General features: G+C 59.8%; 1 protein-coding gene across 1 annotated transcript in view; it reads right to left on the bottom strand.

Annotated features, from left to right (window-relative positions):
- Positions 1-17,955, bottom strand: part of ANO1 (anoctamin 1) — a 128,850-nt gene extending 110,895 nt beyond the window's left edge. Inside the window, 1 exon segment of the mRNA XM_079104997.1 lies at positions 15,168-17,955. Coding sequence (XP_078961123.1) covers positions 15,168-15,225 — 58 coding nt within the window. The 5' untranslated portion in view covers positions 15,226-17,955.
- Positions 17,956-24,096: the final 6,141 nt, after the last annotated feature.

A 24,096-nucleotide genomic window follows, 5' to 3' on the forward strand; every position in this document is an offset into this window, starting at 1 on the left:
TGACATTTTAAGAGACATGTCACCTCTTCCCTGATTATGAAGCTGGCAAAGAAAAGCCTTGGGTTCTCATATACTAGTACAAGCTGTGTGACCTCTGCCAAGTTATTCAACCTCTCTGAGCCACAGTTGCTTGTAGAATGTGGGAAATGGCACCTCCCTTTCAGCGATGCTGTGAGGAATGAATGAAATAGTAAACGCTCATTAAAGCTCTAAACACCGAGGAGATGTGCAAGAAGCAGCAGTGATGGTCACCAAGTCCCCAAGAGAGGAATGTCCGAGATATCAGTTCTAATTCTGCAAGTCAGGCGATTTGCAGACACGCTGGGGCCGGACAGGTAGCACTGAAGGCCTGTCTGCTAGCCTGGAGGACCCAGCTGTCAGGAAAGGACGTTTCTATCGCTCTGTGATCTTTTCCAGAGTCAGAGCATGGCAACGCCGGTGGCCACAGGCCCAGCGGGACTGCGTCATGTAGGATGGACAGGCGCACAGAGCCTGGGAGCCCAGGGCCTGTGCCTGAGCCGGGGCCCCACCTCTTCCCAGCCCGGGACCTCGGATGCTTCCTCGTCTGTACAGCGGGCAGCAGCAGCCTTCCCTGCAGGTCAGTGACCAACGGCAAGAGGGTCCCTGGACAGCAGGACAATCAGCAGCTGGCAGTCGCTGCTGAGGAATGGCCACCGAGACAACACCGGGGATGGCCTCCCGGGCGTGTGTGCTCCCCGTGTGCTCCCCTCCGCCTTACTCACTGCCGTAAACCCCACGTCAACACACGCAGACGTCAGAAAACACCTGGCCAGCCCTGTGCAGACAAGGGGCAGCGGGGAGCCTGCGAGGCCTCTGCACAGGGAGCCCCACTGGGCCCCAGGCCCCACGAACTCCTGAGGACAGGAGGGTGTTGGGAGGAGGGGAGGCGCAGGTTCAGCACAGGGGGAAGAGCCTCAGCAGAGCAGCTGCCCAGAGGGCTGTGGTCGGCCTGCGAGGGACTCGCAGAGGCTGGGAGGCCAGGCAGAGCCAAGGGCAGGGACACACGGCCTCACACGGGGAGGTGTCCACAGGCACCCCGCAGCCCCCGCCAAGGAGCATCTGGGCTGTCTCTGAGTTTTCACTGTTTTATCTAGAACAGTCTTTGTCCACCTGCTCCACTGATTCCTGAAGATGTGCTTCTAGGATGGAAGTGATCGCACCCAGTGTCAAACACTCTTACTCACTCCATCCCTCATCTGCTCACCAGCCACCATCCACCCACCCACCACCATCCACCCACCCACCCACCACCATCCACCCACCATCCATCCCTGCATCCATCACCAATCCACCCATCCACCCACCATCCATCCATCCACCCATCATACATCCACCCACCACCATCCACCCATCCACCCACCATCCACCACCCATCCACCCACCTACCCATCATCCATCCACCCATCATCCATCCCTGCATCCATCACCAATCCACTCACCCATCCATCATCCATCCATCCACCCATCATACGTTCATCCATCATCCATCCCTGCATCCATCATCAGTCCACCGACCCATCCACCCACCCACACATCCATCATTCATCCATCCAGCCATCCATCTATCCACCCATCCATCCATCCACCCATCCCTCCATCTACCCATCACGCATCCATGAGCCACCCATTCATGATCCACCCAGCCCTCCATCCATTGTCCATCCACCCATTGGTCATCTATCTACTCACTCATCCATTATCCATTCGCCCATCCATCATCTATCTATTCACCTACCCATCATCCATCCACCCATCCATCCACCCATCCATCATCCATTTTTCCTTCCACCCACCAACAATTCATGTTGCTCCAGCCGCATGTGAGCCCTGGAGACACAGGCGAGACGGTCCCTGGCACTGTCGTCCCAGCACAGAGGACCTTCCCTGCAGCCTGTGGAGGATTGGGGAGGAGGATTCCATATGAGAGTTGCTGCTTGGGGTGGGTTCACAGTAGATCTGTGGGACCCAAGGGTCACACACTGCCAAGCTGTTCTGACAGGTGGGGTGCCAGCCAAGAGCTGTCTGTAGGAGCTTGCTTCTGCAGGCCCAGGCTCTATAACTTTGTCAGTTATAGGCAAAGAAGAAAAAAAGGCATCTCAGATATATTTCTGATTACTAGTAGAGCTGTCTTTTCTGGATATTTTGCCTTTCTTGGGGCAAGTTGCCTATTTCGGTCTTGTGCCGATTTTCCTATTGTACTGGTTGCTTTAATTGCTCTGTAAATATGTTTACTTTGGAATGACAGAAATAAGCTCCTTTTGGATATTCAGCAAATAATTATCCTCAGCTTGTTGTTTTTCTTTGTATTTTATTTATGGCATTTTTTTTTCTAATCTACAAAAGTTAATTTTTTTCCCTTTATACTTTTGAGGTTTAATATTGTGCTCAGAAAATCTGTCCTCAATACAGCACAAATGCCTGTATTAGAGTTTTCTAGAGGAACAGAACCAGCAGGAAGTATGATTATAAGAGGGGCATTTATTAGAGTGGCTTATGGGACTAGACAACCGCAAAGGCCGTCTGCAGGCTGGAGAGCTGGAGGAACCAGCAGCTGCGCAGTCCAAGACACAGGAGCCCCAGAACAAGAGGGATCAACAGTGCTACCTAGTCCCAGACCAAGGCTTCTGGAAACTCCCTGGAGAATCGCTGGTAGAGTCCATTTTGGGGGCGTGAAGGAGGGACAGTCCCATGTCCTCAGATGATAAGCGATCAAGAACGCCATCAAGAAGAGCTGAGCTGCATCTGCATCTGCTTCCCTGTTCTTCCAGCTTCTATTCCATCCCAGTCAGCACCCTACCGGGCGGTGCTGCCCACACTTAGGGAAGGTCTCCACTTCGGTTCACTATCCCACATGCCAATCATCCCCGACACGCCCCCATGGACACACCCAGAGGCCTCTTGATCATCGGCATCTCTCCACCCAACCAAGTTCAGAATTCAAAGTAACCATTACAATGCCATCTTATTTTCTTCTGGGATATTTACGATTCTCATTTTTTACACTTAGATCTTGGATTCTTCAGGAATTCTGTGTGTGGGCGTCAGACGGGGCGGGATGTGCTTGCCTCCCTGTGGCTGTTCTGCAGGTGGACGGCCCCTCTCTGTGTGCAGCTCACCCAAGGTTTCTTTAAACCTGCTTTCTGGCCTCTTCCATGTGGAAAGTGAGGCGGAGCGCGGGGGCTCAGGCTGCTACCGCAGGGTTCATCCCGAGCGCTCCCCGATGCCCTTCTGCGTTGGGTCTCTGGCTGCTGTGACTCCTGGCACATGACATGGGTCCTGGTGCCTCCCGGGATCTCTTCCCTCCTGCGCTTGAGTTGCGTGTCTGGATTTCTGGGGGAGGCAATCCTACCGCCTTCAGCCAGCGCCCATTTTAGTTTCATCTTTATAAACGATATAATCGTTATAGTCCCATTTTCTTGCTCAGTAGTGCATTCTGGACGGTTCTGCACTTTTAGGAGTAATGGATGATCACATGTTCTTTCACGAGCCCACTTTCAATGCATCACTAGGACACGTGGGCTGTTGGCTCTTGGTCTGAAGCGGGCATTTTTAATCTTGTTACAAGGGTGCCCAGAAACTTCCCTAAAGAGCTTTTAGGGGCAGAAGGTGCTGAGTTCCCTCAACGTCCTTTCAGAATCAAGTCAGGGAAGTGGGGGGTGTGGAGCGGGAAGGCCCCCCCAGCTCGTCCTACCCACATGGTTCACTGTGTCCTCTGAGCGACATGCTGCTGCGTGGTGGCCTTGGCGAGTTTGGTGAGTTTGGTGAGACAGCATCAGAACTGGCTGCCCGAGAGCTTACCAGGTTTAAAGTTTGCTTACGAAGGTCTCACGGCCTCAGCCCACACTGCCTCAGTTTGGAGAGAGGATGGATTTTCTCAGGAACCTTCAATGGCCAGAGGAGAGGGACAGGAATGTTCTAGGGGAAGACATGGTGGCTGGCACCCAGGAGGGCTCAGGGCTCCACAGGCGCTGGCCAGCTGATGATTTTAGTTGTGCAAGGCCATGTTCTGGCTGCTGGGGCCTGGGAACAGTTGGCTCCATGCAGCAGCTGGTCACAAACTCTAAGCCAAATGAAGCATCTGAAACTGGCTGACCCACAGTGGCCCCATGAGAAGGTTCTAGAGAGAGGAACTGAGGCCTTGGCCTGTAGACTTGAGGACGCCATCTTGGAAGCGGACCCTCCAGCTCCAATCAAGCCTGAGACGAGACTGCAGCCCCTGCTGGCTGTGTGACCGCACACCTCGTGGGCCAGTGCCAGAAGTACCCACTAAGCCACGCCTGAGCTCCGACCCACAGCAAGAAACCGAGACAAGAGAGTGCAACTCTGACGCTACCAGAGGCCACTGGCTACTCCGCAGGAGGTGAACAGAGCCCTGGACAGCAGCTCTGGATGGTGAATGCTCACCCGCACTACCGGTCCTCTCTCATGACAGCTGGGTCTGGCCCCGTCCTCACCCCAAACGCCACAGGGACAGACCACTGTGTCTGGGGCACGTTCCGCTCTCAGTCGCTTTGCGCACAGGAAGCAGGTGGTCTCTGGCCACCGGAGCAAACTACACATTCCCAAGGAGCCAGGGTGGCCACAGCTGAGCTCCCCAGGGAGCCTGGTGCTTGTTGGCCAGCGGCCACCCAGGTTGGTGGCGGGACGTGCTGTGCAGGAGGCCTCCCGGCTGAGCCTTCTTAGGCGGCAGACGCAGCACTGGGTGCCGGCGCCGCGTCCTTCCCGTTAACAGCGCATCCTGGAGGCCGGCACACGTTGGCCAAGGCGCGCGCACCAACCCGGTTCTGCTGACCATGCGCGGGCACGCCAGCCGCAGGTGGCTCCCTGCTCGGCTGCCTGGCCTCATGCCACGCCACGCCGATGGCGCCAGGCAGCCCCCCCTCCAGGCCCTGCCTCTCTGCTCCACGGGGTGTCTGTGGGCTCATCCCTCTCGTCGGAGCGGGTCCAGGCCCTTCCCGCCCACGGCGGCCAGGCTTGTGTCCACCCTCCTGGGGCACCTGGGGATAACTAGTGCTGCTGGGGACACGTCTGCACTTTGGTGGATGTGTGGACTCTCCACCGCGATTCCTCTTAGTGTGGCTTTGCCTGGCCCCGCGGGAGGCAGGGTTGACAGTGAGCATGTGTACCCCGTTCCCTCCAGGGTGGCTCTGCGTGATGCCAGGCGCCCGTTCTCACCAGAGCACCCGACCGCTGGGTTCTGCATGGAGCCCGCCCGGGTGCTACTGCCTGGGGTGCTCCTGCCTGGGTGCTCCTGCCGGGGTGCTCCTGCATGGGTGCTCCTGCCTGGGTGCTCCTGCCGGGGTGCTCCTGTCCGGGTGCTCCCACTCAGGGGTGCTCCTGCCTGGGTGCTCCTACTCAGGGGTGCTCAGGGGTGCTCCTGCCTGGGTGCTCCTGCCGGGGTGCTCCTGCCCAGGTGCTCCCACTCAGGGGTGCTCCCGCTCAGGGGTGCTCCTGTACGTCCTGGTGACCAATGAACTTGAACGCCTTTTCACATGCTGATCAGGCCCCTTCTTCTAAATGGCTTTTTAACGCTCTGAGGAGCGCCTGCCCCACCTGCAGCTTTCCGGTGAGGTTGGGCACATGCTCCGTTTCCTTCCTTAAACACCCGGATAAAACATGCAGCCGCTTACTCATAGGAGGGGACAGTTTTTTCCAGGGACTCACTGGGAGGCTCCACTTCAATACCCAACATGCTGTCTCACCTGGTTACAAGTGTTTCCTCAGGAAAGTCCCCTGGAGTTCACTCTAAGTCCCTTCCCGAGACAGTCTCTGCGAAGCCAGCACCCGGCTGCAGCTGCTCAGAACCTTTTCAGAATAAAACAGAGCCTGCAGCCTCCACAGAGGTCACCCGGGGCCTCCCAACCCTTTGTCCCGGGCGGGTTCTAGGAGCATCTAGGAGTGGTCGGGGTCACCCGGCTCCTGCCCTCACCGGCCACGGTCACAGAAGGCCAGGGGCGCCAGCCAGCTTGCTCCCAGCAAGGCACACGGGTCCTGGCTGGTGGGAGAAGAAAATGAACTGCAGCACAAATACGCCGTTCATTTGTGAATGCTTATTGAGCACCTACTGTGTGCCAGCCCCTGTGCCATGTGTTGAAGGTTCAGCAATGAGCGAAAGCTGCGGCACCTGCCCGGGAGGAGAGGCGGCGTAAGTAAGGCCAGTCAACTCAGACCCGGTTACCACCCCCAGGTCGCCGGTGTGACGGCAAAGTGCTCAGGCACACTGGCGGTTCCCAAATGGTTCTGCACACTTGTGTCCCACGCCCAGTCTTCTGGCTGCAGGTGTTTATCAGAGAGATGACACATGGCCACCAAAGCTTTTCTGTCCCTCCAGCTTTGTTCACAAAGACTCCAAACTGGAAGCAGCTCTGGGTCTTCCTAGGACAGGGGATAGCCACACTGGCAGTGTGGCGGTAGAGAGGAGACTGCACATGCAAAGGCCCTGAGGTGCGTGGGGAGGGCTGGGGGAGCCTTTCTGGGGCCTCGGACTGGTTTTCACTGCAGGTCCTGTGGCCTGCAGGACCGGCAGTCTGGCTTCTCAGGGCCCAAGGTGAGCTCCGCCTGCCTGCCCCGCCCGGAGACTTTTTCTTTCGTCTAACACTAATTTAGTCTATTTTCTTATATTTTACTCACATGGAGAAGCTGATTAAAATCTCTCACTTTGTGGGTGGGTGAGAGGACAAGAAGGGATCTGCAGGAGTCAGAGCTGAGTGTAAAGCAGGACCGGCTGGGTGTGCTCGGGCACGCACACGTCCTCCCCACTGTGTAAAGCTCACGGATTTAACAAAAATGCCCCCAAATACCAGTAAAGAGAGCAAAAGCCTAAACACCGCAAGTGGCTGCACCCGCCCCCCAGGGAGCAGACCTGAGGGCGCCCGAGTCGGGAGGGAACCCACTGTTCCTGCTGTCGCAGGCCCTGCCTCTCAGCAGGCGGGCACCCCCCCGCAGCCGTGATCCCGTGTTCATGCCGCCCACACCCAGGCTGAGCATCCAGCCACAGAGCGGGGCGGGGACACGCCTGTGCTAGCCCCGTCTAAAGGCCGGTCTCAGTGCATCTCTCTGCGGGTGTTTGAGGATCGTCACTTTAATCTACTTGGGAGTAGGAGAGAGTGGGCATGTGCCCTGGACATAGGGTCAGCATACCTGGGCACTAGTCCCATCCACACCACCAAACCTCTGTGTGACCTTCGGAATATCACTCAACCTCTCTGAGCCCCAGCTTCCTCCTGTTACCGCTATACAGAGGAGCTGGGCCAGGGCTGTCTCACTCAGGGGTCTCTGGAGAGGATCCAGGACATCCATTAGCTTCTCTGAGGGCAGAAACATACCTGTTCCCATGATTATTATTAAAATCAATGGCGTGATTATTCAAACATTTCCTGCTGTGGATGGAAGCCGGGGAGCCTCTGTGGGCACGTGCAATGTGGGTGGACATCAAGTTCAACTTAACCTATCCCTCGTCCCGAGCCTGGGCAGCGTGGCCAAGGGAGGCCTGGAAATGCTTTTATTCTTAGTCAGACGCTGTTTAATTTACAACCCCAACAAGCTGCCATGGCATGTGGCCTGCTCCCTCTGGGGGGAGCCAGAGGCAGGACTTGAGTTTCATAAGTGGATGCTTCTGGCCCAGATCTTCTGTGGGCTGGGTGTGGCTCCGTGGCAGAGGCTGGCCTGGCCTGCCTGAGGCCTGGGTTCCACCCCAGCACTGTGAGGAAGGAATGCAAAACCCTCGAGGCCCTGTGGAAACATCCGGGCCTCAAACTCCAGGGCTGACTTCACGGGGCAGCCGCCCGCCCTGCGCCGGGTGCCCCAGAGGCCGTGTTGATGGCGACCTTGCTCCTCCCTGTGACCTCTCCCTCAGACGGGCCCTGAGAAGAGTCCCGACTGCGGGGCAGTCCACACCGCCTCTGACCAGCACTCCTGGACACCATCCAGGTCCAGAGGCCAGCGTGTGGGGACTGTCACAGCCCCCAGAGGCCACGTCACAACCAAGCCCGCCCCGTGTTCTGGGTGGAGCTCTGGGGCAGAGAAGGGGCTGAGATGACACGGGGGCCTCCAGGTGAAGGCGGGCGGCCTCCAGGTGAAGGCGGGTGGCCTCCAGGTGAAGGCGGGCGGCCTCCAGGTGAAGGCGGGCGGCCTCCAGGTGAAGGCGGGCGGCCTGCCATGCGCTTCGTGAGCTGTGAGCGAGGGGCCGGGCGTGGGCACCCGGGACCTCAGCACCACCTTTGCAGTAATCCTGAGACTAAAACCGCGGCAAAGGGAAGATCTGCTCACAGAAACGACGGGGGACCACAACCCGCCTCCGAGGACGCTGCGGGGTGGGGCCCTGCCCACTCCGGCTTGGTCCTGGAAAGCAGGAGGAGCCCACGGGCTCAGGCAGGCACCAGAAACAGGCAGGGGACACACGGCAAGGGCTGGTTTCCAAAAGCAGCGCACACGTCCATGGAAGGAGTCTGGGACTATTTCTGATGTGACAGTATGAACCAACCCGGCTTCGTGTGTTTGTAGCAGACAAGTCAGGCCTTCTCTTTGGGAAGTATTAAAGGGTTGGTTAATACTAACGGGACTAACATGCCAGACTAAATAAATGAAAGATCACATCAATACCAATAGAGGTTATATATACTACACAAAGTCTCTCTCTCCACCACCCACCCACCCACCCACCCATCCCTCCACTCATCCATCCATCCATTTATCCATCCATATACCCACCCATCTGCCCACCCACCAATCCCTCTTTCATCCATCCATCTATTCACCCACTGACCCATCCACCCAACCATCCATCTATCCATCCATCCATATACCCACCTGTCCATCCATCCACCCACCCATCTGTTCATCCACCCACCCACCCATCCATCCGTCCATCCATCTATCCATCTACTTACCCACCCACCCATCCATCCACCCACCCATCTATTCCCCCACCACCTGCCGGCTGATCGTCTCTCACGGGGAGAAGCGGGCACGTGGTGCCAGCCTTCACTCACGGACACTCCTCCGAATGAAATACTTTTGATGTAAATACACATCTTTACCCGCACAGAAGTGAAGAGCATGGCAGTTTAGTTCTCCTGAGACCCAGAGCCCTGGGAAAGGGTTCCTGGGCCTTGGCAGGATGCCATTAGCCCCTGCTCTGCCTGGGTCTGGTTGGGAGGAGTTTAGGGGACAAGCAGGTGCACAAACTCAAACGGCAAAGTCGAGCTCATTCCTGCCATCTGGAATTTTGTCAAGTGCAGCAAAGAGCAGAGCATCAGATGTGCACAAAGACGCCGGTGGGGACAGCCGTGTACACGTGGGGGCCCCAGGAGAGCCTGTGCGGGGGACAGAGAGGGCAGAGCTCCAGCCTAGGGTCTGCGTGTGCCAAGACCTGGGGCCCTAGGAAGGGGGACCAGGGCCGAGCAAGGTCAGTGGGGCCAAACAGGGCAGGAGCAGGGCCCGTGGGGACCCCGGGAGGCAGGGACAGCTGCCTGTGCGTGCCAGGAGGCCCTCTGCCCACCATGGGGGGCTGTGAGCAAGCCCGGGAGCAGGGGGGCTGGGGAGTGCAGCAGGCAGAGCAGAGCACATGGAAAGCGTCACTGGCCATGCCAGGTGCTGAGCTGAATGTGGGGGCATCCATCAGGGAACCGCCCTGGGCCTGAGTTCCGTGAGGGACGCGGCATGGACGGGTCTCGGGGCAGAAGCCAGGTCAGGCAGCTGATGCTGTTTGGGGGCCAAACTCTGGCACAGAAGCCCCTTGACAAAGCTGCTACCAGCCGCACAAGCACCCAGCCCCCACCACGTCCCCACCAGCCCCTCCTCTGGCTGCAGGAAACAGGATGTGATAGAATGTTGCCAGTTACACCTGGCAGCCGATGTCACCGGCTCCATTTCCACCGACCCCTGCACAGAGTGCCACCCTAGAAGAGCCCCCGCTGGCCCATGTGGGCAGAACGGGTTCCAGGCAGCAAAGGGAAGGCATGAAATCTGGGGTGATGACAGTGTGAGCACACCACACCCTGGGCAGCCGGGAGCAGCCGGAGATGGGAAGCTTCCCCGGAGGCCCTGCGCGGGCCTCGCGGGTCAGCCATGCGTGGGCTGAGCCCAGCCGAGTCACCATGAAAGGCTCAGAGGGAGCAATCGTTCCGTGGCTGCAACAACAAAAGGCAGCGGGAATTACCAGGTGGGGTGGCTACTGCACACACGGGTCCCTCCAGGGGCCAAATGCCGAGCCTAGTAATCTGTCTACCTAGTGGCCAGGTGACTCCGTCGAGTGTGGCTCTGAGCGGGGGGGGAAGGCTCTCACTGCTTCATTAGGCAGCAGGGGAGCCCAGTGCTGAAGGCTGAGGGCCACGCCCAGACCGGGTGGGGAGCAGGCGAGGCAGAGACAGGCGCAGCGAGGGCTGAAGAGCCCGGCCCGCACCTGGAAGTGCCCAGCAACCAGAGGACGGCCTTCACTGCAGAGAGCTGGGGAGACAGCAGCGGAGTCTGGGGCCCCAGGCCTTGAGCCAGGAATGCTGGCGTGGGATCTGGGCGCTGGGCTTCCCCTCTGCCTGGCCAGCACATTCACAGAGCACCTGGGCTGTGTGATCTCAGCATGCTCCGCACCCTCTCTGGGCCTCACTGTCCATGTCTCCCCCAACATTACCAGCCTCACAAGTGTTACGTGTGGTGACCTAAGCAAAGGCTCATGCCTCAGTGGCACCAGAACAGAACAAGAGCGCCAGCCACCCCTGTCCATCCGTCCCTCCACAGGCCTGACTTTCAGTGAGCCCTGCTGTGGCCAGGTGCTGTGCTAGGGCCAGAGAACCAGTGAGGCGTGGCTTTCCCCACGAGAGGACCAGGGCATCGGGGGGCAGAGGCGAGACTTGACCTGCTGCCTGCTCTCTAGGAGGTGGAGCTGGTCCGGCTGCCCACGGCCCCATGGCGGCTTGGGGTGGGGGTGGACTGGTCCTGACACACAGCTTAGTTCCCAGAATTAGAAACCGGGCCATGTAAATCACAAGGAAAACCAAAATGGACCCCGAACTCCAAGAGATCAAGGACTATGGCTACACTTTACCCAAGTTCACGGCAGGGTGGCTACATTGTACCCTAACACCAGGGGAAAGGTACCACTGTTTAAATTAGTATCCAGCTGCAAAGGTAGAAGGCAGAGGTCACAGTACAGCAGAGAAATTCACGTGTGGCTGTGTCCACAATCGGTTCTTGCCCGTAGCTCCAGGTGGCCTGGTGTCCTGGAGCCCAAGGCCTCACCCAGCTTCCACATCTGCTGCAGAGGGCAGGGGCACGCTCCTCCTTCCCTCTGGCCTTTGGGTTAGCATCACGTCTCTATCTCCCTGAGAATGTCCACAGAGCACCCCAAACTCACTGCAGTCAACCTGCCACCTGCCCTGAGTGGCGGCTGGGGCTCTGGGTGTGTCTCAGTGCCGGCCTTTGTGAATTCTGTTGTTATCGACATGCTCAAAAGCAGACCCCTGAAGAACAGGCTCTTCAGCAACGCACCGCAGGACACCTGGGTATTCACAGGCAAAAGATGAAGCCGGGCCCCACCGCACTCCACAAGTACAAGTCAACTCAAAACGGATCAACGGCCTGAATATAAGAACTACACCCACAAGACTGATAGACAAAAGCAGGGCTGAGTCTTCTGTGACCTTGGATTTGGCAATGGATTTGGGGGGTTGATATCCAAAAGCAAGAGAAAGTAGATAGATTGGATGTCGAAGGACATTATCAAGAAGGCGAGCAGGCCCCCTGCAGAGTGGGAGAAATGTCATCAAATGGCACAGCTGAGCCAGCTCCGTAGTCAGGCTGCGACGGAACTCCTGTGACTGATGACGAAAGACAAGCACCCTGCCAGATGACACTCCCAAGGAGATGCACATAAGCCTGTGGTTGTCAGCAAATGCAATCGAAGCCACAGTGACGAACTCCCTCACATCTACTGGGATGGTCGCAAAAAAAAGAAAAAAAGGCTAAACAGCACACATTGACATTGACGGGGAGGCGGGGAATCCGGACACGAGTCCTGCCCGGGAACACAGGGCGCCGCTCAGCTCCGTGGTTCCACGCTCAGCAACTTGACTCTAGGTGTTACAGCTGGAAGGACTGGAAAGGGTCACACCCCACTTATGTGCAAACTCCATCGCCGCAAAATAGTCCAACGGTGGAAATGTCCCAAGTGTCCGTTAAAGGACAAGGAGATAAAGGCACTGGACTATTGCTCAGCCCCGAGCAGAAGAAGAAGGACACAGGACAACCTGCAGTCACCTTGGAACCATTCAGTGAGATGTTCCAGGCACAGAGAGCACATGTTCACGGTCCTCCATACCCGAGGCACCTGGCCAGCAAGGGCCAGAAAAGAAGGTGGACGAGGGCTCAGAGGTGGGAGAGGGACAGGACAGTCGCCTACAAGAACAGTTTCCATTTGGGGCAGTGAAGAGGTTTGGAAATGGCAGGTGGTGGCTGCACGCTGTGAGTGTCATTAATGCCACAGAATCTGCACTGAAATTGACACCAATGTTGAGTGATAGATTTTACCACAGTTAAAAAAACAAAAAACAAAAAACAAAAGCAGCCCCCACCCATGCCGCTCCCCGCGGTTCCTTCATTCTCCAGCGGCTCTTCTGCGACCCCAGAGCCCTCGACTCCTCTGGCCCAGAAGCCCCGCCTGGGCGAGTCCCCGGAGCTCCACTCCAGCAGGTGCCAGCGCCGGACCTGCACTGCCCTCGGCCCAGCAGGTCACTCCTGGAGCACATGAGGGCCGCTGCTGTCCTTCACCCAGGAGGCATCGAACCAAGCCCGCGCGTCCCTCCGCTGCCCGGGGCGCCTTCAGCCCACACTGCTCCGGCCTCCGCGCCTCCCGGATCCCCCTGCGGCTCGCCCTGCCCTCCCCACGACTCTGGGTCCCTGCCCCCGTGGTGCACGCCCTCTGACCGGCCCGCTCCTCCCTCTGCCCCAGGTGAGCCTTCCCACGCCGCCAGGTGATGAGTACCTCTGCCACCCTCTCCCCAGCAGGGCGCGCCCCTTTCTGCTCTCCTTTCCCACCTGGGACACAAGCCAACCTGCCCACTAGGCACTCAGTCAGCCACAGGCTCCAGGGCATTTCGTGACTGCCGAGATTGCCCTGGCTGGTGCCCAGCACCAAGGACACAGAATAGGCGGGGCCTGCAGCATGGTCACTGCTGAACGGGTGCGTGTGCTTCAGGAGGGACAGCTCTTCCATCCCTGGGGACGTAGCCCAGCAGCTTGCCTGGGGGTCCAGTCTGCCTTGGCCACTCATGGGCCGTGTGCCCCTGAGTAAGAGCCACGAGCCTCAGTTTCCTCTCCCATCAGGGGGAGGACCGCGGCCCCGCTCAGCAGCTCCATCTCGCCAGCCCACTCCTCTCTCAGGCCTGCCCGTCCTGCAATTCTGTGACTTCCTTGCTTCTCTGTACCTGCAGACACCTGTGACAGCCACCGGGCCTTGCTCACATGGAGAGCACTGCGACGTGACAGGCCTGCCAGGACCCACGGGGCACCGTGCAGGCTGCTTCCGGAGATGCACCTGTGGCAAGCCCAGAAGCCGAGGTTGGGCACCAGGCCCAGTCTTCCCCCTGACACTGGGGACACCCAGAGCATGGGGCGGCGACAGGGGCCTCTCCGCCACACAGCCAAGATGCAGGCGAGGGGACCGGATGGCGGCTCCCCAGGAGGGGAGGCCGTGGCGGTCATCTGCCCACGATGAAAGAGCTGATGGGTCAGATCCTCCCCAAGCCCGAGGCTCCACCTGTGCGGAGCGGAGCGTGGCCTTCACAGGAGAGCGTGGCTCTCCTGCGCACAGCACGGGTCCCCGGGGCCGGCTCGGCGGTCTGGCTGGGCTTCTGCCGGGGTGGGGCTAACCAAGAGCCTCACGGAGTCAGACCCGGGCATTCCGGGCTCCAGCCGTGGTCTCGGCCCCTGTTCATCTTGTGACTCTGCTACTCTGTCTGTGAGATGGGGACATTTAGGCACCTACCATGCAGGCACTTGACTTCATGCCCCCAGCCTAGCCAGATGTTCCTGAGTGGTGGGTTTGGGGCTGCTTTTTCCAGCTGGTCACAGAGCGGATCTAATGTTTCTACCCACGAGGCCCAGGAAGCTGCTCTGGAAGTGCCAGCCCCGGGGCAGCCTCAGGTCTGGTTGCCCCCCTGACCGGGGGCATCTCTCTTTCTTTCTCCTGGGCCTTTAATTTGACAAGTGTACAATATCACTTCCACAAAGAAGCTAAATCAGACTTTTTAAGAAGTACACGTCAGAATAAGTTTCTCCATGGAAGTCCAAAGACACTGGGGGAGGGAGAGGATCGCAGGCGGGCTTGCTATAGTTAGCAGCTCCGGGTCACGGTGGCTTTCTGATTGCAGGGCACAGAATCCCAAGCCAGTAGGGCAGGCTCAGCTGTGTCATTAAACAAAACCGAGTGCTGCTGCAGCCCCCTGTCACCATCTCGCTCCACCGTTTATTTAATAATCTCCAAACTGAGAAGGGGAAATCATCCAGGAAACCTTGCCTGGGTCATTTATTTAAAAATTATTGGTATAAAAATATCCAGGGTCGTGATTTATGTGCAGGGAAGGCTGAGGAAGCCAGGGACTCCCCCTCTGGCCTCCCTGTCCAAGCCCCATCCGTCTCCGCGGCTCCGCAAGGTCCTCTGCAGTTTCCATTATGACTTCAAGTCGTACTAGTTATTTTATATCGCAAATAAATCTCCAGAATAGCACGGAAATTTTATGTATATTAATAGCGCCTGTAAAAACATCCGAAAACTCGCATCCGCCGGAGCGCTGGCCGCAGCCCGCGTGGAGACGCTCCCCTGGGATCCGGAACAGCCCTCTGCCCGGCAGATGCGGCTCCTGCTGGGGCGCACAGGGGCCTTCCACGCAGCCCCCAGCCCCAGCCCAGCCCAGCCCCGTCACGTCTGCCGTCGTGTGTTGGTCGGCGCCCCAGTCACCTGCGACCCACAGAGCCCTCTCTCTCTGGTCTTCACTGGGGAGCACTCGGGGACACACCGTGCCACCGCAGATGGGGGTCCCAGCCTTACCCCTTCTGCGCCCCTTAGGCCTAGGGGAGTCGCTGTCCTGGAGCATCGGAACGCCGGGGCTACCCCGTTTGGGGTCCCTTCCACCCCGTCGACCCTGGATACTCACGGGCTTCAGGGGCTTTCTTGGGGGACAGCCCCTCCAGACCGATGTCGCCCTCCAGCATGGCGCGGTTCGCTGCCCTGCTCCGGGGCGCTCTGGAGGCACGAGACCCAGGACGGGGACAACGAAGTCTCCCCCGAAGCTCTGCGTCGGCTCTGAGGGCCGGGGTCCGAGCCCCCTTTCCTCCCCGGAGGCAGGACGCTACGCCGCGCGGAGCCGAGCTCGGCGCCCTTGCGCACGGCCGCACTGCTCCTCCCCCTGGGCTTTTTGGTCCGGGGGTCCCGCGCGGTCTCCCCGCCCCCGGGGGGTTACCTGCCGGCGCCGCCCTCGCCCCGCCCCGCGCGTAGCGCGACTCCCCTGCGGCCACCCGGACGCCTGAGAGCCGCGCGGGACGCTGGAGACAAGCCGCTGCTGCGCTGGCTGGCGGGTCCCGGCCCGCCCCCGGCCTCCCGCTGCGCGGGGCGAGTCTCCCCTGGTTCCTGGGACCTGTCTTATCAGTCCCGGCAGGCGGTGGGGCCCTGGGTGGTGCGGGGCTGCCCCCACCCAGGGCCCCAGGGGAGGGTACTAAGCCGGCAGCCCCGCAGCCCCGAGAGCACGGGCAGAGGGGCAGGGGCTGCGCGGTGGTCCCCTCCCCCGGGGCAGCACCCTAAGCTCACTTCCCCAGTTTTGTCGGATGAGGAGGCTGAAGCCCAGAGATGGGAGAGATTTGAAGGTCAAAGGTCAGTGGGGGCCTGAACTTGAACTCAGTAATATTTAGCGCATGCTCCCCCACCCGGCCTGCTGACCACACTAAACTTAGCATCTGGATAACTGAGAACTGCCCAAAGGAGGAGGAAAAGACTGAATTTGAAGGTCCCAGTTAACTGAGGCTGAGAGAACTTGGCTCTGTCTTCTGACCCACAGCCTGTGGTCCTTCCTCCTGTCCCCACCCTGGGCCACATCAGCTGCAGCCCAGCTCAGGGCAGGCAGCCAAGGAGACCATTCTGCAGGAGAGGAGGGCTGTGGGCACCAGGGAGTGTGCAGAAAGGCCCAGGCTCCTCGTGTGTCTGCAAACCTCACACTTGTGACATCTCCAAATAAATACCATAAATTCTGAAGCAGAACAACCTTAAACAAACGTCAAGCTGCTCCCTGACCACAGGAGGTGCAAGGCGGGCAGGGGCTGCCAGCCTGATGTTTTGAAAGATGGTCCTACAATTTCTGCACCCAGCCCCCCGTGGGGGAGCGGTGGGGGGAGCTGAGCCGGTGCCAGGACCCTTGATCACCTGCCAAGTTTACACCCCATGCTGCGTGCTTGCCTGGACCCTGGCAGAGACAGACCCAGCAGCCCTGGGGGACGCGTCACCTCCTAAGGGAGGGGACACGTGCTTGGAGGACAAGCCTTCTTTTCCCTCACAAAGCCTGGTGGGATGGGAAGCAGGTGCACTGCGGGGCCCTGAACACTCTAGCGGGACCATGAACGAGGTCCCCTGTGGGTACTCTCTCCTGCCTCCACCCAAGTACAGTCCTGGGAGAGGGGCTCAGGGACAGGGAGAGAGTGACCTGCTGTCCCCTTGTAAGAAACAAATAAGAATCAGGAGCCAAGGCATCTGGCCCGAGTCCTTCCTGGTGCAGTGAGCTCACCCAAAAAGCCCAAGGTGCTTACTGGGAACCCCGACCTCTGCCCAGGAGGGCGAGGGAGGCCGGACGGGATCAGGTGCCATGCTGGTCCCTCCCAGGAACTGCCTTCACTGCCCAGAACTTTTCCATCTAACCAAGATAAAAGCTCATTTTTCTTGGAAGGGTCTGATAGCTAATGTGATACATAGCAATAGCTCCGTTGTGTAAATACACAGAGAAAATTTTAGAATTCTTACCCCTGGAATGATGAACTATAAACCAAAAAGGCTCAGGGGGAAAAAAAATGTAAATACATACAGGGGCTATTTTTAACTTCATTGTTTACCTTTTTGGGTAGGGTGGCCTGTCGGATATTAGCCAGCCTTAAATCGCACATTATTTAATACGTTATTATTAGCAGAAATATGTTCAACGGCCACTAATAGACGTTGATTCATTTCGTCTTCATTTTCTTGGCTCCAGTGAAGTTGCTTTCGGATAAAACCCTTCAGCTGCGTCCAGCGCTGGCGGAGACGCCCGCCGCAGCCCCAGACGCTGGAAATGATATTTTAGTGAATACCTGAACCAGCTCCTTTTAAAAAAGATGGGTCTCGCTGCTATTTTGGTCAATGTGGTCACGTGGGAAGGGTGCCAGGCTGGGGAAGGCCGGCTGCCCAGGCAGCTTGAAAGGGGATGGTGGCCCGAGGAGAGACACTTCGGAGCCCCCTCTCACCTTCCCAGGCCCCCCAGGCTGCAGAGTCGCGCCTGCACCCCGCACATGCCAGGGAGATACTTACGTCAACGACAGAGCGGGCAAGCAGACTGCGCGGGAGGCGCGCCTGCCAGTACAATGCCTGGCCATCGTTAGAGTGCAGCAAGCCGGCTGCACAAGGCTTGTGATCATGGAAACTGCTTTCCCTTCTGGGCGAGGCGGTGAGGTCGTGGGGAGAGAAGGCAGCTTCCATGAGGCCGGGCTGGTGCTCACCCCTGGGCTTGGTCCAGGGTTAAAATAGGATTTGCAGGGTGAGGCCCTGGCCCGGCTCCCACAGGCTTGGCCGCCCTGCAGCCTGGGCCTTATCAGACATCGGGGCGTGCAGGACTCTGAGCTCATGGTGGACTCTCCACTGGGCTCTCTGAGCACCTGCTGTGGGTAGGGCTCTTCCCTCAGGTTGTGGGGGACCCGAGGGGCAGAGGTGGGCAGGATGGAGACCCAGCCTTCCAGGGTCTGGAGGAAATAAGCCCAGAGCCTTGGCAGCTTCCTTCTCCATGCCTCAGTTTCTGCATCTGTGGAATGGACCTGGCAATAGCCATCCGACAGAGTTCTGTGGAGAGGGGTGATCCCACCCCAGCCCAGAACTGGCGTTTTCTGAGGACCGAGGTCACCGTCATTGGCGTCTCGCCGGCTGGGTCATAACCTGGAATGCAAACGGAAGCCCCTCCACCTAGAGCAGATTGCAGCTGGCAGCAGCCCCTGACCTGGGTAGCGGGAGCTGCGGGCCAGGCAGAGGCTGGAGGTGCAGAGGCGGGCAGGTGGGTCCTGGGGCGCCTGGAAGCAGAGCTTCGAGGCAGGTAGGAGAGGAGGGGCTTGAGTGGCGGGGCTGAGCAGGGCTGAGGCTTTTATTCTGAAATGTTTTAATGAGAAGAGTCACGCAACGTCAAGTTTGCGTTTTAAAGTGTACAACTCACCAGCATTGGCACCTTCACAGCAACCAACTCTCTCTTCCACCAGGAAGAAAAGCCTGTACTCCGTAAGCCGTCACTCCCCGCGTCCTGCCCTGCCGCCTCCGCCTGCTCCGGTTTCTGGGCTGATCTGCTGCGCTCCGGGGGGGGGCTTTCCTGTCCGGCTTCCTTCACGGTGTTTTGAGGTTTGTCCACATGGATCTGAACTTCACCTCTTTTTTGTGGCTAAGTAATATTCCATGGCATGTGCTTCTTCATTGGTGGACATTGGAGGTGTTTCCCAGAGGTCTTTTTAAAAGAACGGAGAGCTCCTGCCCAGGCGCCTGCAGGGCCGATGTTCCCTGGTGGCTGAGGGCCCTACAGAAGCTGGGTGGAGAGCTCAGTGGGAGGTGAGGCAGGCAGAGCAGGAGGAGGGCTGGGCGGCAGCGGGCTGGAGGTCCCCTCACCCAGGCTCCTGGCAGCTGCTCACTGCTGATCCTGGGGTGCTGGCACTGGGTGTGCTGAGTGCTGGGTGCTGAGGGCCTCTGTGGGGCCGTGGGCCAGAGGACAGCGTCCGCCTGCTGCCCCTCGGGGAAGTCTGTTCACTTAACTCTGCACGGGGAGCCCGGATGGATCCCGGGCTGCGTTCCAAGCGCATAGACGTCGGTGCGCTGATCCCGTGCGCAGCTCCAGGCAGCATGTGCCCTCTTGTTCCCACTTTGCAGATTAGGACACGGAGGCTCACCAGGTTGGGCCGCTGGCCTGAAGTGAGAACCGCAGAGCCCTGGGAGGCGGCGGCCGAGCTTCCCCGGCGGGGGCGCCATCTCTGACCCGCCTGCCGTGATTACTTGCTGGTTTTCTTTAATCCAACTCACTATTTCAAAATTCATTTTCAAACGGCAAAGTGCACACAGCACCAAGTTTACCCCTGAGACCACGCGCAGTGCACGGCTCCCGCTGGACACGTTGCCCTGCGGCGGGGCCGTCACCGCCTCCACCTCCAGCCTGGGACTTGGTCCCCTCTAGACAGGAGTCCCCAGTCCTCCCAGCGCCCGGTTCCGCTTGCTGCTTTCTGTGCCTGCAGCTCCTGCAGTGGCCTCCAGCGGCGTCTGTCCTGGGCACTGTGGGCTTCGCCCTGCGCAGTGTCCGTAGGGTCACCCTTGCTGCCGTGTGTCAGCACTTTAGTTCTTTGTCAGACTTTTCAGACTTTATTTTCGGAGAACCCAGTGCCATTGCTGGATCCCAGGGCCCGGCCACAGGTGAGAGTTCAGACAGGCACCAGGTGGATGCAGCGCTCGGTCCTGCCTGGAGGCCCTGCAGGAGTGGACCCTGTGGGCCGGGCAGAGGGTCGGGGACCGCCGGCCATCGCCGAGACAGTCCCTCCACATCCTCCAAGGACCAGCAGGAGGTGAGAGCGAAGTCCTGGATGTGCCGCCTGAGTTCCCATGGCACATGCAGTGGGTCCCTTTTGCAGGACAGCCGGCGGAAGAGCAGGAACAGGTGTCGCTTCTGCGGGTCCTTTCACGGGGGCCCAGACTTGCCTTTTAAGGTGCAGGGAGGTGGCCAGGCTCAGAGGCACCCAGAATTCAGTGCTGGCCTTGACTTCTCCCTGCCTGACCTCAGCCACAGGACGCACGAGTCACCGTTTCCATTTCCCACTGGGACTGGCCCACAGGAGCCAGGCGGGCCGCCCACGTCCACAGGCCTGCGAGCACAGGACCCGGTTCAGCCCAGGCCCAGTGGCCCTAGTCAACCCTGGGCCTCTCTGCAGCTCCATCCGACCTTCTGTTGACCTCTCTGGAATTGGACTGAGCACGCTGGACACCCTCAGCCCATTCTGGCTGTGACGCGTCGTTACCAGGAATAGCGAGAAGGTTACGGAAACAATGGGGCGGCCCTCTCAGGCCCGCGCCCTGGGCACCTTGGCATCTCCTCAAAGGTTGGCTTGTTTGCAGGGATGAGGCAGGTGAAAGGCCTGGGGGACCGTCGGCCTGGAATGTTCCAGGTACAGCTGATGTCCAGCGGCCCGAGTGCCCTGGGGGGGCAGCCTGTCCTGCCCCAGTGTTTGGAATCAAGCAGGTTCTAATTAGCGGGGCAAATATTTACCAACGCCCACACCCCCCCGAGGGAAACGGCCAGTGCTCTCAGGAGCCGACACACGGACGCCGAGTCGTGGCAGCCACGGAGGCGCTCTCCACTCTGCATGGACGTCTGGACGCGGGAGGAGCCGCTCCTCTAAGGGAGCTCACGGGAGGCTTCCTGCCCGGCCGGCCGCAGCCGTGCCCCTGGCCCAGGGCGGCTCTCAGTCTGCACCCCTCCGGAGCCTGCGGGAAGGCGCCCGGCAGGGCCAGACCCTTCATGTCCAGTCAAACGACAGCCAAGAAGGCGGCCACCATCAGCCGGCGAACCTGCCTCTCAGACCCGGGCCTTTCTGAGGAGCTTTGCCAAGAGGAACCGCCATTCCCGCCGGGCCGTGAGATGGCCTGGGCCCCAGGCCCTTCTCAGGACCAGGTCAAACACAAGGCCACTCAGGTTCTTTGATGCGAGGTAGCAGTTTGTCCCTGGCCCTGCGTGACTTTGGGCCATGAGATTCCCAGGGAAAGAAAATACGTTGTCAAACTGCCCCTGGGGCTCCTCTGCAGGGCCGGGGGCCTCCTGGAGAGCCCCTGGGGCGGCTTCCCTGACCCCGCCCCGTGTGCCATCAACACCCTCTCAGACGGTGGCTCCCGCCCATGGCCTCTCGCAGGCCTGCGCATGTCCTGACCACCCCTCCTCATACGGCCCCGTCCCTCGGACTCAGGCCACCCTAGAGTCACACAGGGCCTGGGGCCCCCGCAGTCGGTGCAGGTCCAGGACAGGGCTTGACTGTTTGCTGAGACATGGCCCCGTGAAGGGACGTCAACAGCGTGTCCCAGCCAGAGGGCAAGGGGACCTGTGGACACAGGCCCCGGCTGGGCAGAGAGCAGAGCAGGGCGCGAGCAGAGGCTCTGCTGAGGGAAGGGGTGAGCGCTTTGTCCCCCGCTGGATGCAACACGCTAAGCCAAAATGAAGTAGCGCCAGCTGCACACGGGTCCCCTGCCATGCCCGCCAACAAGATCCAGGAGCAAATGCTGGAGCATGCACGTCCCCCGTCTGGCAGGTGGCCACGTCCAGCTCATAGGCCAGCACCAGTCCCCACCAGTGTGGCTGTGTTCTGCCCCAGCCAGAGCCCCCAGCTGCTGGCGGAAAGACCTGTGCAGGTCCCTCCCGCCCCGTCAGCCCCGGTCTCGGTCTCGGCTAGAGGAGCACAGGCCACCCTGGGGCCTGTGGGCTTGCTCCGCCTCCGTCGGGGGCCTCCCTTCCTCAGAACCACACCCAGGCCCCAGCCCCACTTCAAAGAGACTGTGGTCCTGGTGGTCCCTGGGCAGCTCTTTTAAGAACCCTCTGGGGCTCACGGAGGGTAGGTCTGTCCAGCACCCACATCCTCACCCCTTGGGACCTTCCCTGCAGTCACGGTGGGGGTGCAGAACCCACTGTACGGGAGTGGGGAGGGAAGTCTTGGCCAGCGGTCACGGCATGTGCCCGAGCTGGGCCCGTCCAGTGCCTCTGTGAGCGGCCGTCTGGGGCAATGGGCACTGGTCAGAGGCTGGGACGCTCAGGCAGGGCTCTCGCGGCCCCGCCGGGACCTGGGCCCTCTCCTGCATCCCCCGTCCTCCAGCGCCTTCCTGAAGGCCCTCAGGGGGAGAGCAGGCGCACGTCCACTCTCAGCGGAGCCTGGGGGCAGAAGGCAGGGCTGGCCTCGCACCTCCCTCCTGAGCGCGGGTGGGGGCGCTTCCTGCTCACTGTGCACTGCAGACGGGCAGGCGCGACTCCCGGGACCGGCGGCTGGCGGGCTGGGGTCAACTCAGGCGCGGCCCCAAGCAGGCGAGGGGCTTCCTGTCCCGGGTCTGGTGCCGGCCGAGCCACGTGGTCCCACTGGCTGGTCTGCCCACCTGCCATTGGCTGGCGCGGCCGGCAGGCGCCCTTCCTCTCTGTGCCTCAGTTTCCCTATCTGGAAGGTGAGAGTCCATTCCGGTGCTCCAGGGGCTGTCGTGGACAGTGGGTGGCCGAGGCCGGCGGGCCGCCTGCCTATGTCCAGCAGGTGTCCAGCGTCACTTTCAACCCCTGCCTCCTGCCGTTCCCCGGCGCCTCGTCCCCCTAGAACATCCAAACTGTCCCCTTTCAAGAAGGAATGTGAACCCCTCAGACCGGAGGAAGCTGTGGCTGTCGTTGGAGGTGACACACTGTCTGCCACCGCGGGGCAGGGCCACCCCGACCCCGCACTCGCCTGCTGCACCCTCTGGTCTGCAGCAGAGTCCGTGGGGTCAGTGGACAATATTGAGAAAAGTGGAATAAAAAACTGGCTAGGCCCTCGATGTGCCTGCAGGGGTCCAGTTGTGAGGCCCAAGTGTCCTTTACAACGTGCCTGCTGTGGGGGGTGGCTCCGTGGTGGGGCCTGGGTTCCATCCCCAGCACCACCAATAAATCATGGCTACGAAGTCCAGTCTGTTTGTTGCACTGTGGGCAGTGGAACCAGGGTGCTTTGCCACCGGCCACGTCCCCAGCACTTTTTATTTTTTATTTTGAGGCAGGTTCTCAATAAGTTGCAGAGGCTGGCCTTAAACCTGCAATCCTCCTGCCTCAGCCTCTTGAGTGGCTGGGATTACAGGTGTGCACCACCCCGCCTGGCTGTAAGTTGTATTTTTATGGGGGAAAGAGAATAAACAAATAATACAGTCGTGGATAATAAGGAGGTTTTGAAGAAAACCGAAGCAGAGGACAGAGAACGGTAAGATGCTATGGACGGGTCGGGAGGGTGTCCCCAGGGACAGGCAGCTCCGGTGGAGGTCTGAGTGGAGCGGACAGGTGGTCAGGCGGGTGTCTGGGAAGATCACCACAGAGCAGCCGTGCAAAGGCCCTGAGGGTAGCTGGCTCTTACCGATTCCGCAGGGTGACCTGGTGGAGGACCCCTGAGGCCAAGGACGTGGATCCTCTTGGGCTGATGATTCACATCTTGGGCACGAGCGGGTGAATGTTGGTACAAGGCGTGTTTAAGAAAATGCCTTCTCAAAGTACGATACCCAGAGAGACACCCAGTGGACTGTGAATCGCTTAGTGCCCCAGTGAGATGACGCGCACGTAGGAATCCGCACTCGACGGCTTCCAAAGGAAACAGCACGCGGCAGGTGTGTGCCAGCGACACCACCGGGGGCGGGCCTGCTCTCCAAACACAGCCCTGGGCCAGGCACTCCGGCCTCTTCTCTGACGCCTCCGCGGCTCTTCCCGCCAGGACGCAGGCTCCTTCAGGAGGGGAGCCAGTCACATGCACGCGGGGAGGCCGGCCTCCCCAGAGGTGGCGAGGTGACCTCCGCATCAGCCAGAACCTCCCCAGGTCCGGGTCTCGAGCTCCAGGGTTCCTCCTGCAGGCCAAAGCCGTGTCCCAGGAAGCAAGACGCGGAGGCGGCCAGGGAGGAAGGAAGGCACCTGAGGAAGGAGGCGGAGGAGGAGGCGGAGGCAGAGGAGGAGGAGGAGGCGGAGGAGGAAGGAGACGGGAAGGTGCTTTTAAGAAGAGAGGGAAACGGCCAGCAGCCTTCACACGGTTCAGTGACTGCTGAACACCAAGCACCCCACTCAGCACGGGCCCTGTGCGGCTCCAGGC

Source organism: Sciurus vulgaris (genome assembly GCF_902686455.1).
Source record: "Sciurus vulgaris genome assembly, chromosome: 11".
Lineage (NCBI taxonomy): Eukaryota > Metazoa > Chordata > Mammalia > Rodentia > Sciuridae > Sciurus > Sciurus vulgaris.